This window comes from Ambystoma mexicanum, chromosome 12 (assembly GCF_040938575.1).
Source record: "Ambystoma mexicanum isolate Mex_15411 chromosome 12, UKY_AmexF1_1, whole genome shotgun sequence".
Classification (NCBI taxonomy): Eukaryota; Metazoa; Chordata; class Amphibia; order Caudata; family Ambystomatidae; genus Ambystoma; species Ambystoma mexicanum.
The window spans coordinates 918187327-918201462 of record NC_090936.1 but is presented as its reverse complement, the minus strand read 5'-3'; the positions used below and the strand labels follow the sequence as shown (position 1 = coordinate 918201462).

Sequence of the window (14136 nt, the reverse complement as noted above, 5' to 3'; positions counted from 1 at the left end):
GGTGCTAGGATGGAAGCCCTCTCCTAGAGGGTAGGTAAATCAGTTCCTGGGAATATCGTCTGACTTGGAGTGAGACAGGTTACGGCATTTTGAACTGTTCAGGAGAGTTACAATAGATGCTGGCACACCTGTGAGGAAGGATTTGCCACTCTTCAGGTGGGAGGGGGGTAAAGGTTTGACTTTGGTTCTGAAAACAAAGGCTGGAACAAATGGATTGCTACTCAATCTAAGTGACAGTTGGTGCCAAGTAATCACTGTTTTCTTGGTGACATGAATCTTAAACTGAAAGTCAGTTTCGAATTGAAGAGATTCTGCACAGTGTTGCAGTTAGGGTGAGAATGCATCAAATTCCATTTTCACCTCCCAATTCTGGACTATTGCTTGGTTGGAGGCATTTCCCAGTAGGGTTAACTCCCCCTAATATAAGCCCCTATGTCAGACCGATTTATCTTGACGTGTGCTCCAATGAATTAATGAAAATCAAGACTCTGAAGATTAATTTATTGGGTTGTCTGAGGCCATTGAAACATAAGAAGACATTCCAATGTAAGTACACATTAATTCTCAACACCATCACAACCGAAACTTGATATGACAACGTAAAAGAATACAATATTAAACATCCAAAAGGTCTTGCCTTTCATAGACGACATAGCCCTCCTTTAGTCAAATGTTATCATTATGTCACCACTCATTCTCTATGCTCCACTTTCCACAGATTGACCCTGAGGAAAGGATTCAGGATGTTGCTCTGTCCTGCATGATCTCTGCGATTTGAGGGGGGGTGGTTAGGGACGAGCATCAGAGTGGCAAAACATTCTTGATTGCACAGATGCTAAAAAATTAAAAGTCTGCACCTGCCCCAGATATAAGTGGTACCAGTAAGTGGACTGTACAGTTATCTCAAGCAACCCCCTGAAAGTAGATTACACAGTCAACTGTAATACCATGATCAGATATATTGCTTTTAATCTTACTTATTTGAAGAAAGGATTCTTGGCCAGCATAAACATTTTACACCAATCTACTGGCAACTAGTTCAATATGAATTTTTGTAATTGTCCATGTTCGGGTGAACGTCAGGTTTCCTGCCTCAAAAGAGATTAGTGTGGGTGCCATATTTGAAGTCTCTTTAAAAAGGAAAATCTCCTTGCCAGAGAGTATAGTATCTTTGTCATTTTACATAAGTGCATGCCACCAAAATTCCATCTCCTTCCATATTGTTCACATACATACTTTCCATGCATCTACTGTTCTATTCACATTGCATCTCAATGTACCAACACGTAAAGTATTTTACGAATACTGATTAATGACATTTTCACACCCCACTATTACCCTTCTAAAACATTACCCTTCTTTTTGCACAATAGAACTCTCCTTTCTTTTTGTGTACCCTATACTAATGTTAAATACATGTATTTCTATATTTTTGCCTATTTGTTATGCACTGCATTTTCTATGAGTTTTAAATTATAGTTTAATTTGAAATGTTATACTTCACATTAAATAATAATTACTTTGGTGAGTTTTATCTTCTGATTATTTTGTTTGCAATTTCAGTGAAATGTATTTACTTTGAGTTGCATTTTCAATGAAATGTGTTTCATTGAATTGCATTTAACTGAATAACAAATAGTCAATCGCCACTCATAGATTAGACATTGCCCGATATGAATTGACATTAATTAGTATTAATATAGTAAACAAAGGTAGAATAGGATCAACTTAAATCCTGAAAATTGGACATACAGTTATTGATCCGGGAAAAACTGACCTAAGCTCAAAAGGGATCAAACAATACAGTGCCTTTATTATAAAGTTATACACTTCATCAAAACATCATAAAAAATCCTAAAATGTATAAAAACAAAAATACAAAACAAAGTCAACACATTTCATTCAATTTACACATACAATATCACTTGCATGCGTGTTCGTTCTCAAGGTAGACTTTACATAAAATGCGTGCGTCTAAAACGGAACATTCCATATGAGAATCTTATGAAGATGATGCCAACAGACTTTTAAACAAACTTGGAGCATGGGGGTATCCCAAAGAAATTGATGAAAAGTTCTGCTAAAAGAGAATATAATAACAACAGAGACACACTATTAGAACAAAAACATCGAGAAAGAAATAAAGATATGCTAGTGTTTGTGAGTGCTTTCAGCAACTTATCATATAAATGAAAAGCATTTTTGGCAAAAAATTGCAAGAAATCTTTTCACAAATCGGCAAAAGCGGCCTTAAGTAGCGTTCAAAAAGACTACTAACATAAGGAACATGATCACAAGCAATGACATCATTAAGAAAAAAGTACCAGGTCCCATACAGACTACACTATGGGGTCTTCCCCTGGTGGAGGGCCACCACCCATGTGGTAACTGTGTGATGTGCGATTTCACAACCAAAACATTAAGTGTGAATATTGCCTTACAATTTGAATGGAAAATTACAGAACACACCAATTGTAATACAGAAAAGGTGATTTAACTTATCACCTGTCCTTGCATCACCATTATATTGGTAAGACCAACAGGAAATGTAAGATGTGACTCAAGCATAGGCGTTGCCTCCAGAAATAAAATAGAACAGGCACCATTGTTAAAACATTGTATGGACCAAGGTCTCCAGTTTAGTGATTTAAAATGAGTGATTCTTAAAAAAGTGAGAGGGAAAGAGCTAGAGAATATCAATTGGAAAATGTTGAATCTGTAGCAAAAACGTAGATTTAAAACCTGAAGTCACATCATAGGATTGAATGAAAGCACTGAGTGGCATAACGTGTCACTATAATATGGCTGACTAACTTCTGTGCTGATGGGTCATGTCAATCCTCTATGCTTGATATATGAAAACCTAAAAGTACATAGGATTGGTACTCAAAGAACAGGTGTCCGTAAAAGGTTGTGTTAAGCAAGTATATAACACCAAGCCTTTAGATATAAGGAAACATGTATTTATTCCACCTGGTCACAAAGAAAGATTGGAGACAATATGTAATCTTCAATGTGCATCTAGCTACTATTCCTTCAGAGAATGTATTCAAGAAAGAAAGAAGTAGAGGTTGTCTCGGCTCATTCTTTATTTGAAAATAAGATGATTTACATATATCTTCTCGAGGTATGCCCAGACAAAGTATATTGCCCATGGTCATTTGTATTCAACAAGCGCTTACTTATTTCATCAGGTAGGAATATAGCCCTCAATTGATTAAGAACAAATCGACGCAGCCACCCTAGACATATCAAAAGGGTTGAGTGATATTGCGGATTCATCCGCGATCCAATCCACGTCCCGTGATGAAGTCATCTTATCACAAGATGTAGGCTATTCATGCCAACCATTTTTCAATATATTCTTATGCAAGATGGTCAATCAGTAAGATTGCAAGCGTACTGGAAAGCAGGAATATGGCTCTGACATCAACTCACTAAATAAATATTAGGACGAACATTCCTTCTACATTAAAATGTTTTATTCACATCGCAGGGTCTTCATTGTTCGAATCAACGTCCCATGATGACGTCATCACACCACGGCATGTAGGTATTTTAACAGCGGCCATTTTTTAATAGATTTAGAGGTAAGTGTGTACACAGTATAACGCGGGCAAACTTTTCCAGCTTCAACAAATATATTAAAAAGTAAGAATGGATTATTTTACTCTATTCAGACCTTAATTCAGAGATCATGGCAATATATACCCTGAACTTTATTACAAGGCAACCTACAGTATTTTTCAGGTCATATTGTGACCAGCTACTTCTCAAATTCATACTACAATTAGGAACAGGGAGAGCCCGTTACCACAAGTAAGTTGCACCGGAGTAATAAGGCCTATACTTCTGGCCCTATATTTTCTATTGGGAAGGCAATATATTTGCTCTTGTTAATGCAAAATTGTGGACGTTAGGGCATGACACACTTTTACTTATATGTATTTATAGGCAGATGGTCAGAGATTACCATGAGAGTGAAGGGAAATCATGAGATGGGCTTAACATTCAAATAAGCCCCCTGTAAGCCCCCCTTAGGTAAGCATAAAAAGTATAAAGGCACATATATCTTGATGCATTCAGACAGCACACTACTAAAGATAACCAGCGTTGTGTATGTGTATTTATATTTCAAAGTAGCAGGGTGGCGAAGGACTAATCTACACTAGATGATGAATGCGGTTATTGTATATTATTCCGAGTTTATGGTGACCAGAGATAATTCTATTCAGGTACACAAATAAGAAAGATATATAACTATGTATAAATGAAATGGTTTTTAGGGGCAACAATAATGATGTTTTGATTAACTGTATAACTTTATAATAAAGGTACTGTATTGTTAGAATTAACACGCCTTTTGATGTTAGGTCCATTCTTTTAGGATTAATGACCGTATGTCCAATTTTCAGGGTTTAAAGTTGATCCTATTCTACCTATCTTTAGGATTCTAACATTGTGTATACACCCTATGAGGTAAGAAGGCTAAAAGTCCCCTTAAGTGGGGTTACTGTTTTTCTAGTAATTGGCCATTACTTAGTATGATCTTCTACGCATATTATAGATTGCTTGAAGCTATGACAGTTTCGTGATACTTTTTATCTACTCATACATCTTTTTACTGCAGCAACATAGTCTATGTTATGTAAATAAGTAGGGCAAGAAACTCTTGAATACCTTCACAGAGGAGGGCTCAGGATGTGTAATACCATACTCGATGAAGGACCAGGAAGCTGGTACTCGTGAGGAAGTGGGGAATTCAACCATAGGTGCCTCTATTTCTTTTGGTCCCCTACACTTTTATTTGTAAATTCTGCTTGGAAATATGAAATTTGGTTTAGTGCGTTAGCAATAGCCTTCATATAAAACATTAATTTCAAACATAACCATGCAATGCTTTAAAAGATCTAATACACAGTGGGTTTGCTCCCTGTGTGCATGATCATTTCCCATGTTCTATCATTGCAGCTTTGTGGTCAATGATAACATTCAGTATAAGCAAAACACGTTCACGACACACATATATTTTAGTTTGACTGACGTCCTCCTTCTCAGAATCTCTCGAATTTGCCGACGATTTTAAGCCCACCCAAGAAAGATGTTTGTATATTTTCCTAAACTTAGTAGAAGTGCTCTCATTGTAAAAAGAAAACAATATGTTTCTCTATTTTCACTGCGAAAAGTAGTATCTCTATTTCTAGTATCGCAAATAGAAAACAGTTCTTTTCAAGTTCACTTGGTAACAAGGAAGGGTGGTAGGGATCATTCGCTAAAGGGGGGGATTAAACTAAGTGGGATTTGGGAGGAGGCGGTGGAGGCCACAGGTACTATTGGGAAGTTCGGTAGGGTTGGAGTGTTAAAAGAAGTTTATCTTCCGAACGGATGACCTGCAAATATTCTCCGGTCAATAATGTTTGAAGAAGTGATCTGTGCAAAATCGTCGGTCACTGATGATATGATATGGCATTTATAACGCGCCTATACACAAGAGTTTCAAGGCGGGACAAGGCACGGGAGTGGAACAAAGGGAGGACGGACAACGATCCTACTAGGCCAGGTGTCATTCAGATCGCGCAAGTGCGTGGGAAAGGGGCAGGGAAAGTGCAGTACATGGCAAGATGATAACAATAAGTAAGTAGCGGCCAGCATGTGGCAAGTGCAAGGGTAAGTGCAGACATCAGGTGCCAAGGGCTAAGAGGGCATGTCGATCATGCCTCGTGTTCACTAACATCTATTCAACACTTATGAAAGAAGCACCTGATACCAACATATGAATGCAAAAACAAAAGCCTTCTTTTGGCGACATGGAGTCATCTAGTCACCCTGAAAGTATCTACAATATGTCATGCCAGAGCGATTGGCTGCTGTATCTGGATCTCACAAGTTCAGTCAAGTTTCTTCAATCCAGCCCTTTACAGGGACACGGGCAAGAAAAGCGCATAGCTTTGATCTACCTACATATTATAGGCACATTGATAGGCATGCTAGTTTGCCAGTGAATAATACTTGGTAACTTAATACAAGTTTGAGTTCTCTCAGAATGGTTGTCTTTAACTGTACACTTTTGGGCAAAATGGCATGTTTTAATTTACACCATCGAAATATTTGATCACTAGATTATTTGGAAACTACAGTAACATAAGTTTCTTGTCATGATTTGCAAAGGTTTTATTGAGTGTGAACATAGCATGATTTTATGTGAGGTTGAAATGGTAAAAATAATTGCTTATATGACCTATCTATTACAAGGATTTACAACCGGCGCATAATGTGAGCAATTCAAATGTTCAAGCAAGCTACATCTGCCAACATTATTTAAGCTCTACACATTGGGCCAACATCATGCTTTCTTGACTATTAATTCAAACGTTAGCATATACAGGCTATATTATTGCTGGTATCATCAACCATTACATTTTCGGGTTAGTCACTAGGGGCCTGATTCACAGAACGTTTCCCTATGGTATTGCACCATTATACAACATGTCCATGAATCAGGCCCTTTGTATAAAATATATACAATATATTTCCATTACATTCATTTCAATACTGTATTTGGACCTATTTGTTTATCATTCTGAAAATATCACCTATATTTCCGACAAACCCTGCCCTAGTCTTAGACTGTTCCATCTGAAAACATTTTTCTGAAACATCTTTCTTGATGACACCTTCTGTACTTGGTTGTTTTTTTAATATTGTTTTTTCTCACCACTGTTTTTACTGTGGGTAACCCAACCCTAAATTAGCACTGTTCCCCTCTTACCTGACACTGAGACCTAATGTTTTATTTGTTAACCCATTAAGTACTCTTTCTCCTTTGTTCAATATTTTATTTGGGTCTACTTTTTATAAGACGTTATTAAGTAGAACATTTTTCAAAAGATCTTCTTATAGGAAACCTCCTGGACTACGAGATTTGTTGAAAACACCTTATTCATGTCTTTTAAGGGCACATTGGTCAGTCAATGTCAGAGGCCACAACACAATTACAAATGGACAACTTGCTCGATCCTGCTCTCAAACGTCCTTGCCCATGAGAAGAATGAGCCTCGTCTCCTGACCTTTGGAAACAACCACTTGATATGCAACACAATATTGTGGTCTTCATATTTGCAACCAGTTTCTCCTCAAATATGTTTTGCATTTAAGAATTGTTTTACATAGGATCATTTGACATTGAGTAGTTAAACCTACTTCATAATTCTAGAAGGAGCTTCCATGAATTTCCAGCAGGCTTGTATGCATGCAGTTGACCCAATGTGGTATACAGAGCCAAACACATCTTGCCAGATTGTTACATCCTTAAAAACACTAGGCATCTGTTGTCTGTCTTTTACCACCTAAAACTATGTGGCCACATAATTGAGCATTCTTCCAGAACTATTTTTCTGCTTTAATATGGCTCTGGTTTTTCAACTGGTCACAAGAGAGTTGTGGCTGCCTTTTCAATTGCTGTTGGAACTGTGTTTTCCACTAAAATGAAAATGTGACGTGTACCTGTAAACATATGATCTCTCATTTCTTCATTTGTATTGCCTTTAAATTTGCATGCTGCTTTGAACAGTACTAACAGGTGAAGACAATGCCGGCAGTGACCAGCCCCTCTCACCAGGGGAAAGGTACCCGCTCAGGCGCTCAAGTACCAGAGACACAAACAGGAGAAGCGGAACCTGTTTCCTACTGACAACAGGTGATTACACATGCGCTACTGACGGAGGAATCAGCAAAGGTATGAACATTTGTCATTCCATTATAAAGCAATGGACCTCTAAAAATGTGTATAATCATATATGGCATAAATAGATTTGCATTGTGAGAGTACACAAGCAGTTCATCATTTAGCTTCTTCCATGTTTTCACTTTCTTTGGATTTGCCTCTCATATAGAAGCATGGTTTGTGTGGTGGTCTATTCATTTGTGTCATTTCTGTCTTCATTAGTTTCTCTACATTATTATTTCTCTACAACTATTCTCATATGACTTTTGGAAAGAAAAAGGTGGTAATTATTCTAGACATGTTATAATTCTGATTATATATAGTCACACAATTATATACCTTTAAACATGTATTGCCCTAATTTGAAAACATGGGATTTATGCAATTTAAGCCAACATAAAGTATTCTGCTACACATTTTAGATGATTTTCCACGCAATTGAAAGTAAAAAATAATTTGGCCAAATATAAAATTGAAATAAGCAAGATAATAGTTTGCACAGATAGCAAACATATGCAAGTAAATCTAACAACATGTCTGTTGCAATGTTGTCTGGCTACTTGTTTGCCTTTCTTCAATGTTCATTTCATGTTTACCCAAACCTCTGTGGGCACAGTAGGATGTTAAGCTGAAAGCTTAAGTGTGTTGATACTCTTAATAAGATTCAATCTCTATTAGTTACTGGCATGGCAACTGTGCAGTCATTGGTTGGCCAAGTGTCATATCTGAAAGTAGACACGGTGTTCATGGAAGGTGGACAAGGGTATTTATATTTGAACACAGTTAATTGATGGCGGCAAGGGTTGAATCCCCTTCATTTCTAGCTCCATTGTACTAATTTAGCTTTCACTCAGCAAACCCTAACATGCTCACTGCTCACTAAAAATGGCTAACTATTTCTATTCTGGACTTTCAGTAGAACAGTGAATCGGTTTATCATTTTCAAGACCAAAACAATCTATGCGGATGGCACAGCACATTTCATAGTAGAGCTCTCCCAGGCACAATCTAGTGTTGCCCTATGTGGCTTTAGATGTGCCTCCCCTATTGAGCTTATCACACCAAGAAATCTGTTCCCAGTTAACATGCAGAAGTGGGCTATCACTGTTTACTCACAAGCACGCCTCATTTTAGCTCATGTGACCCTTCTATGTTTCTTTACTAATGTTTTCACTTCGAGTGCATCATTTTCGGTTCTTTCCTTGTGCATATGTGTTCTGTACCCTCAAAGTCTTTTCCGAACACCATTGGCGTTGCATGTTATAAGACCTGCTCTTGCTGGACCTCCAGCGGTTCAATTTCTAAGACCCTGAACATAGGGAGTGTAGATATTACTATAGTAGGACCTCGTTAGAATACAGATGTAGGAAACACAGGTCTCTGAACACTGGTTAATGTTAGGTTATGAGACTTTCACCACTACATATGACCTTTCATCCCAACCTAGGCCAATACCAGTTCTGTGTTCATATTTTTAACACGTTCAATGTTTTCAGCTTGTCTAGTACTGCTTGTATGATGTCTATATGGGCACCTGGCCATTTCTGCAAATCTGTCAAAACTGTTTAGCCTTGGCCCTTATTGAAAGGCTGGTGAATACTAATGTGCTGAGGTACATCAAGCCATTCAAACCTCCATGTTTTTCCATTACATCAGTGTGCATATGGGAAAACACAGGAAAAGTTTAAAGTCAGTTGCCATTGGCATTCATAATGTGGGGAAACATTCTTACCGACAATGTCTACAGTGTGCTACTTCCTCGTCTTGAAGTCTTGCCACATTGCACTCAAAACCACATACAAACTGCAAAAAGACAATTAGCCATATCTAATTTTCTCCCAAACACATTTTTCTTTTCTTTTTTGTACTTACTCAACTACCCATTTGCATAGCATTCTGGTCCCACCAACAAGGGAGGTACAGGACCAAAATGCTAGACTATTATCCTCTGACCACAGTATCATCAGCAACCCCAGGCATGTGTTTTGCCTTGTTGGGCCTCATTGGTGAGGTGAAGCTTAGTCTCTCTAAGGCACAGTGTGCAAAGGCTCCATGTCTGGAGTATGTCTGGGACTTAGGGTGAAATCCCAAGTATCATAAAACGTGTTTTGTTCTCACTAGAGGGAGAATGGCTTTCAAATTGTACTGAACAAATATAAAATACCCCTGCCCTTATGAAAAATCACATATGAATGTCACTGTGAAATTTCAGAATGCGGGTTTGCATAGGATTTCATTCACACATTTTTTATGGGAATGTGAATTACTTAATTAAACTTGCTCTCATTTCCCATTCAGTACTAAATAACTATACCTCTTTCAGAATACACATTGTCAAACATATCTGCATTAGGCTGAGGTAGGGGACCTTGCATCTGTGGTCTAATGATGACTATATCTGTGATAGCAATTAGGGTACTTTTAAAATATCACTCATTAAATGTGGTCAGCTTTGGGAAACATTCCCCATATTACGGAACACTTATAGCACAGCGAAAGATGTATTCATTTGAATGTAATCTCCTTCAGCTTCAAATACAAGGAAATCAGGATATACATCACATTAGCAAAATACAATATTTTGTCTATTACCCTCTCTGTCCCCACAGGCCATACCCACCGCCTCTGGTCCCCTGTGATGTTCCCTTGTGCCCCCCCTTCTCGCACAGAGGTGTTGCCTGTTTTGTTTGAGTCTTCTACCCTGCTCCCCCTCAACCTTCTCCAGCCTACTTCTGCAGGAGTCTGTCCTGATACATTCTGGTTTCACCATCACCGTCTTGTGGCCAATGCTGGATTTGACTTTTATGGACTTCACTCATTCACGGTGCGTCACTCTTTCTCAATTCTCATGCTGGACTTCCTTTGCATCTTGTACTCATGGTGGCCCTGAATCATGCTGATCCCATCTTCATCTTGTATCCTGGCTTGCAACATTTTGTGTTACTACTGACTTCTGCAATTGTATTCACTCTCCACTCTTGCTTCTCCACTCTTTTGGACTGCTTACTCTCTGTTCTCTCTTCCTTTCCCTTCTCCCTTTTCCTATCTCCTCCCCTTACTTTCTTCTATGCACTTACTCTATCAGAATTGTCCCTGGACCTAATATGATAGCAACCTCGTCTGTTTCCTCCACCCTCCCATTACTATTTTTTTCCTCCCCACTCCCCCTCCAGCACTATCTGAAATGTCGTCAGGCCTAGTATGATAGTCCTTGTTTTGTTCCTCCCCTCCCTTTCTGCACCCCTCTCCCTCACCTTTTGTTTTTCTCCGGCTCGACCAGAAATGTTGTGAGGCCTAGTACGGTAGTCACCTGTCTGTTTCCATTTCCTTCCAACTCTCCCCCTTCCTTCCTTATCTATGTGTTAGCTCTTGCACTATCTGAAATGTCGCCAGGCCGAGTACGATAGTTAATTTCACATCCTTACTGTTCATGGCCTGTAAGAATGTCATTGTATTTTCCCTTGTTCCCTCCCTTGTCTTGAAGCGCTTTGAAACACATTGTGAATAGGCGCTATATAAATAAACTATCATATCATATGCCATCAAGCCTTGAATATAATGGGAAGCACTGTTGCATTTCACAGCAGAAATTAGGGATTTTTTATTTGTAATGAGCTCCCCTTAGTAAAATGACCTCTGAATTCCCTGGCATCCCAGGGACCTAGGGCAGTGATTATAGGAGTTGATCTAATTACATTTGGGAAGCTTTCATACTCACTTTGAATTGATCTTTACATATTTCGTATTTATTTTTATGGCCACTTTCTTCATTTTGACTTTACTAGTGCATTTTCCTCTTGGTCGTTTTCCTCTAAATTCTTTTTATTCATATATGTTGTGTGTTTGGGGGTAGGTGATTGGGGTGGGTGTCAGGGTGAGGTGGTGTGGTGGGGGAGCGGGTTAGAAGGTGGCTTGGGGAAACCCCCCATTTATTTAAGGAAAACAAACATGAAGAAGCATGCATGTGTAAAGAACAAACAAGAAAAGAGACTTTGGTAAAAACACATATAACCGATTTTCAGTGGCATGCGGCCAGGAATGACCCTCTTGAATCGGAAATCGCTCAGTCAGCAGGCCCCTCCTGGTCCCCTCCTCTCTTTTCAGGCAAGAATGTCTGCCTCCAGGTTAACTTAGTTCAGAATCCATCATGAACAAGCCTCAGTTCCCCAGGTGGTTTACAGCAGGTTTTCCAGAGTCAAAATGCTCTGTGCTCACCCTATATTTAAAGTGTCCAAAATTCCCATGCTTATGTCATAAATATTATGTTAAGTGATTGACCTGATTTCTCTATCGGCCTGCCTCATAGTTAGAGACTCCTATTGAATACACACCACTAAACTTCATTGGGTCCCATATTTCTATATGTTTGACCAGAAAAGGGTGGGGGCCCAAAAATGTCTAAAGCTTTTGACAGAAAATGTGTTTTTGTTCCATAATACATGGCAGCAAGATGCCAACAGAATGAAACAAGGCTTATCATAATCCTTTGGTATAGAAATGTGTATGGACACACAGTATGACTATATGAATTATTGCGTAATAAAGTTATGACATTTTCTCATTTTAATCATTTCCGTTTAACATCTAAAATGCCAATTTGGTTTCTAATTAAAGAAGCTTGTGAGATGAATCTGAGGTGATCATCCCAAAAACCATGACCTAGCCCACTTCCTCTGTGACCTGGTAAAGGCAGCCACTATCTGATCCTGACCCTGGTGGTGGCATTATGCAGGAGGATCATATGGGAGGAGATTCAGGTCAGGGAGAATGGGAGAACCTTCTGGATCATTTCCCTAATGATCATACAGTCTTAATGGCTTATTGTAAAACTGATGATTTCAATCTTAAAAGGTACAGGAACATTATGGACTTCAAGTCCCATTATGGTCTTAGTACTGGGATGAGGAAGAGGGGTCTTGAGTTACTAAATTATGGTTAATGGTCTAGTTGTTGTAATGACCCACACCTGAGACCTTTACACATTTAAAGGCCTTTCAGGTGCAAATCGAAGGGACGCAGCAGGGAGAAGCAGAAGCTGGAGTTGCTGCTGTGCTGACAGAGGGACGGCAGGCAGAAAATGTGGCAGAAGTCGGGACTACTGGTTCATGCAGAGGACATGCAGCGGGAAGCAGTAGTGAGACCAGCCATACCAAGAGAGACAAAAGGGGACATTGTAACCAGCATTGCCAAGTTATCCAGAAAGAGAAAGTTGTAAACCACATTTCCAGCAGCAAAAAGGTTGTGTTTGTAAAGATCAAAGACTGCAGGAGCAAAGCCCTCCTTGTAAAAGGAATCAAGGGGGAGATAACTGTAACCTGCATTGCCTAAGGCAAATAGATCAACAAGAGAATCATTATCCTTTTGTGAAATATCCTTATGGAAGAAGATGTAAACCAATTGTGTTAGAAGTTAAAAGACTAACCCGAGAAGCAGTTGTTGATTCAAATCTACACATTGATGATTCAAATGTGGAAAGTTTGGAACAAGCCTTACCACAGTGTATAAATTGTAGTAGTAGGGGTTTTATCCTGGCAGGTGAGTAAACCAGGAAATGGATACATTGGGGGTCATTACGACCCTGGCGTTAAGGGTTTAACGGCGCCGTAAAAGGTGTCGGTGCTGTCAAACCCTTAACGCCTGATTACGAGGTCCCTTTGCGGCTCCCGACCTTAATGGCTGGTCTCGACCAGCTGTTAAAGTAGGGACCCGCAAAGGGACTTTTGAGGTAATTTGCGGTACCGTAATTACCACCTTCCCCAGTCCCATTGAGCCCTATGGGACAAAAATGGGAATGGGGAAGGGCCAATGGTAAATGGGGAATTACCACCCCGCCAACCTTGGAATGGGGCCGTATTTCCCCATTTACCATTGGCGGACTCCTTACAATACCGGCAGCAACCATGGTGCTAATAGCGCCATTGGTTACCGCTGGGGTTGTAATGAGGGCCATTGTATTTAGCCCTGGCAGGCAAGTGTACCAGGAAGAAGATCATTTGAAGTATTGTGATTGTGGTAAAAGGTTGTGGTGGGAAAAAAGTGTCAATTCTACCACTTTGTTTTGATGAACTGTTGAATGACCATCATGACTAAAGTGCTTCTTTTGAATGAACCATCCTGACCAAAGTGTTACTTTAAAAGGAGAAGTATGATATGATTATAAGTGATTGGTCTTCGAGAAAAAAACACTTACAATTGATTTTGAATTGATGTTTGAAGAAACCGGAGGTTGTGGCAACATTAACCATTGTTGTGAAGTGTGAGAAAACCTTTGGAAGTGGGACAGTCACTTTGCCAAATGAAGGACATATTGGATGAAAAGAACGGTGTAATATACATTGAGCGGAACTTTGTCCTTGAAGAGAAACTTTCTTGAAAGTAAATTTTGGTTTATAAAATTCTGCATTGGGGAAATA

General features: G+C 39.1%; 1 protein-coding gene across 7 annotated transcripts in view; it reads left to right on the top strand.

The window, feature by feature from the left end:
- The window catches only part of KCNC2 (potassium voltage-gated channel subfamily C member 2), a 1087529-nt gene that overhangs the window by 951254 nt on the left and 122139 nt on the right, over positions 1–14136 (top strand). For all 7 annotated transcript variants that reach the window (XM_069629397.1, XM_069629391.1, XM_069629396.1 and 4 more), the window contains exon 4: positions 7571–7735. In XM_069629397.1, the coding sequence (XP_069485498.1) occupies positions 7571–7735 (165 nt within the window). The remainder of the gene's footprint in view (positions 1–7570; positions 7736–14136) is intronic.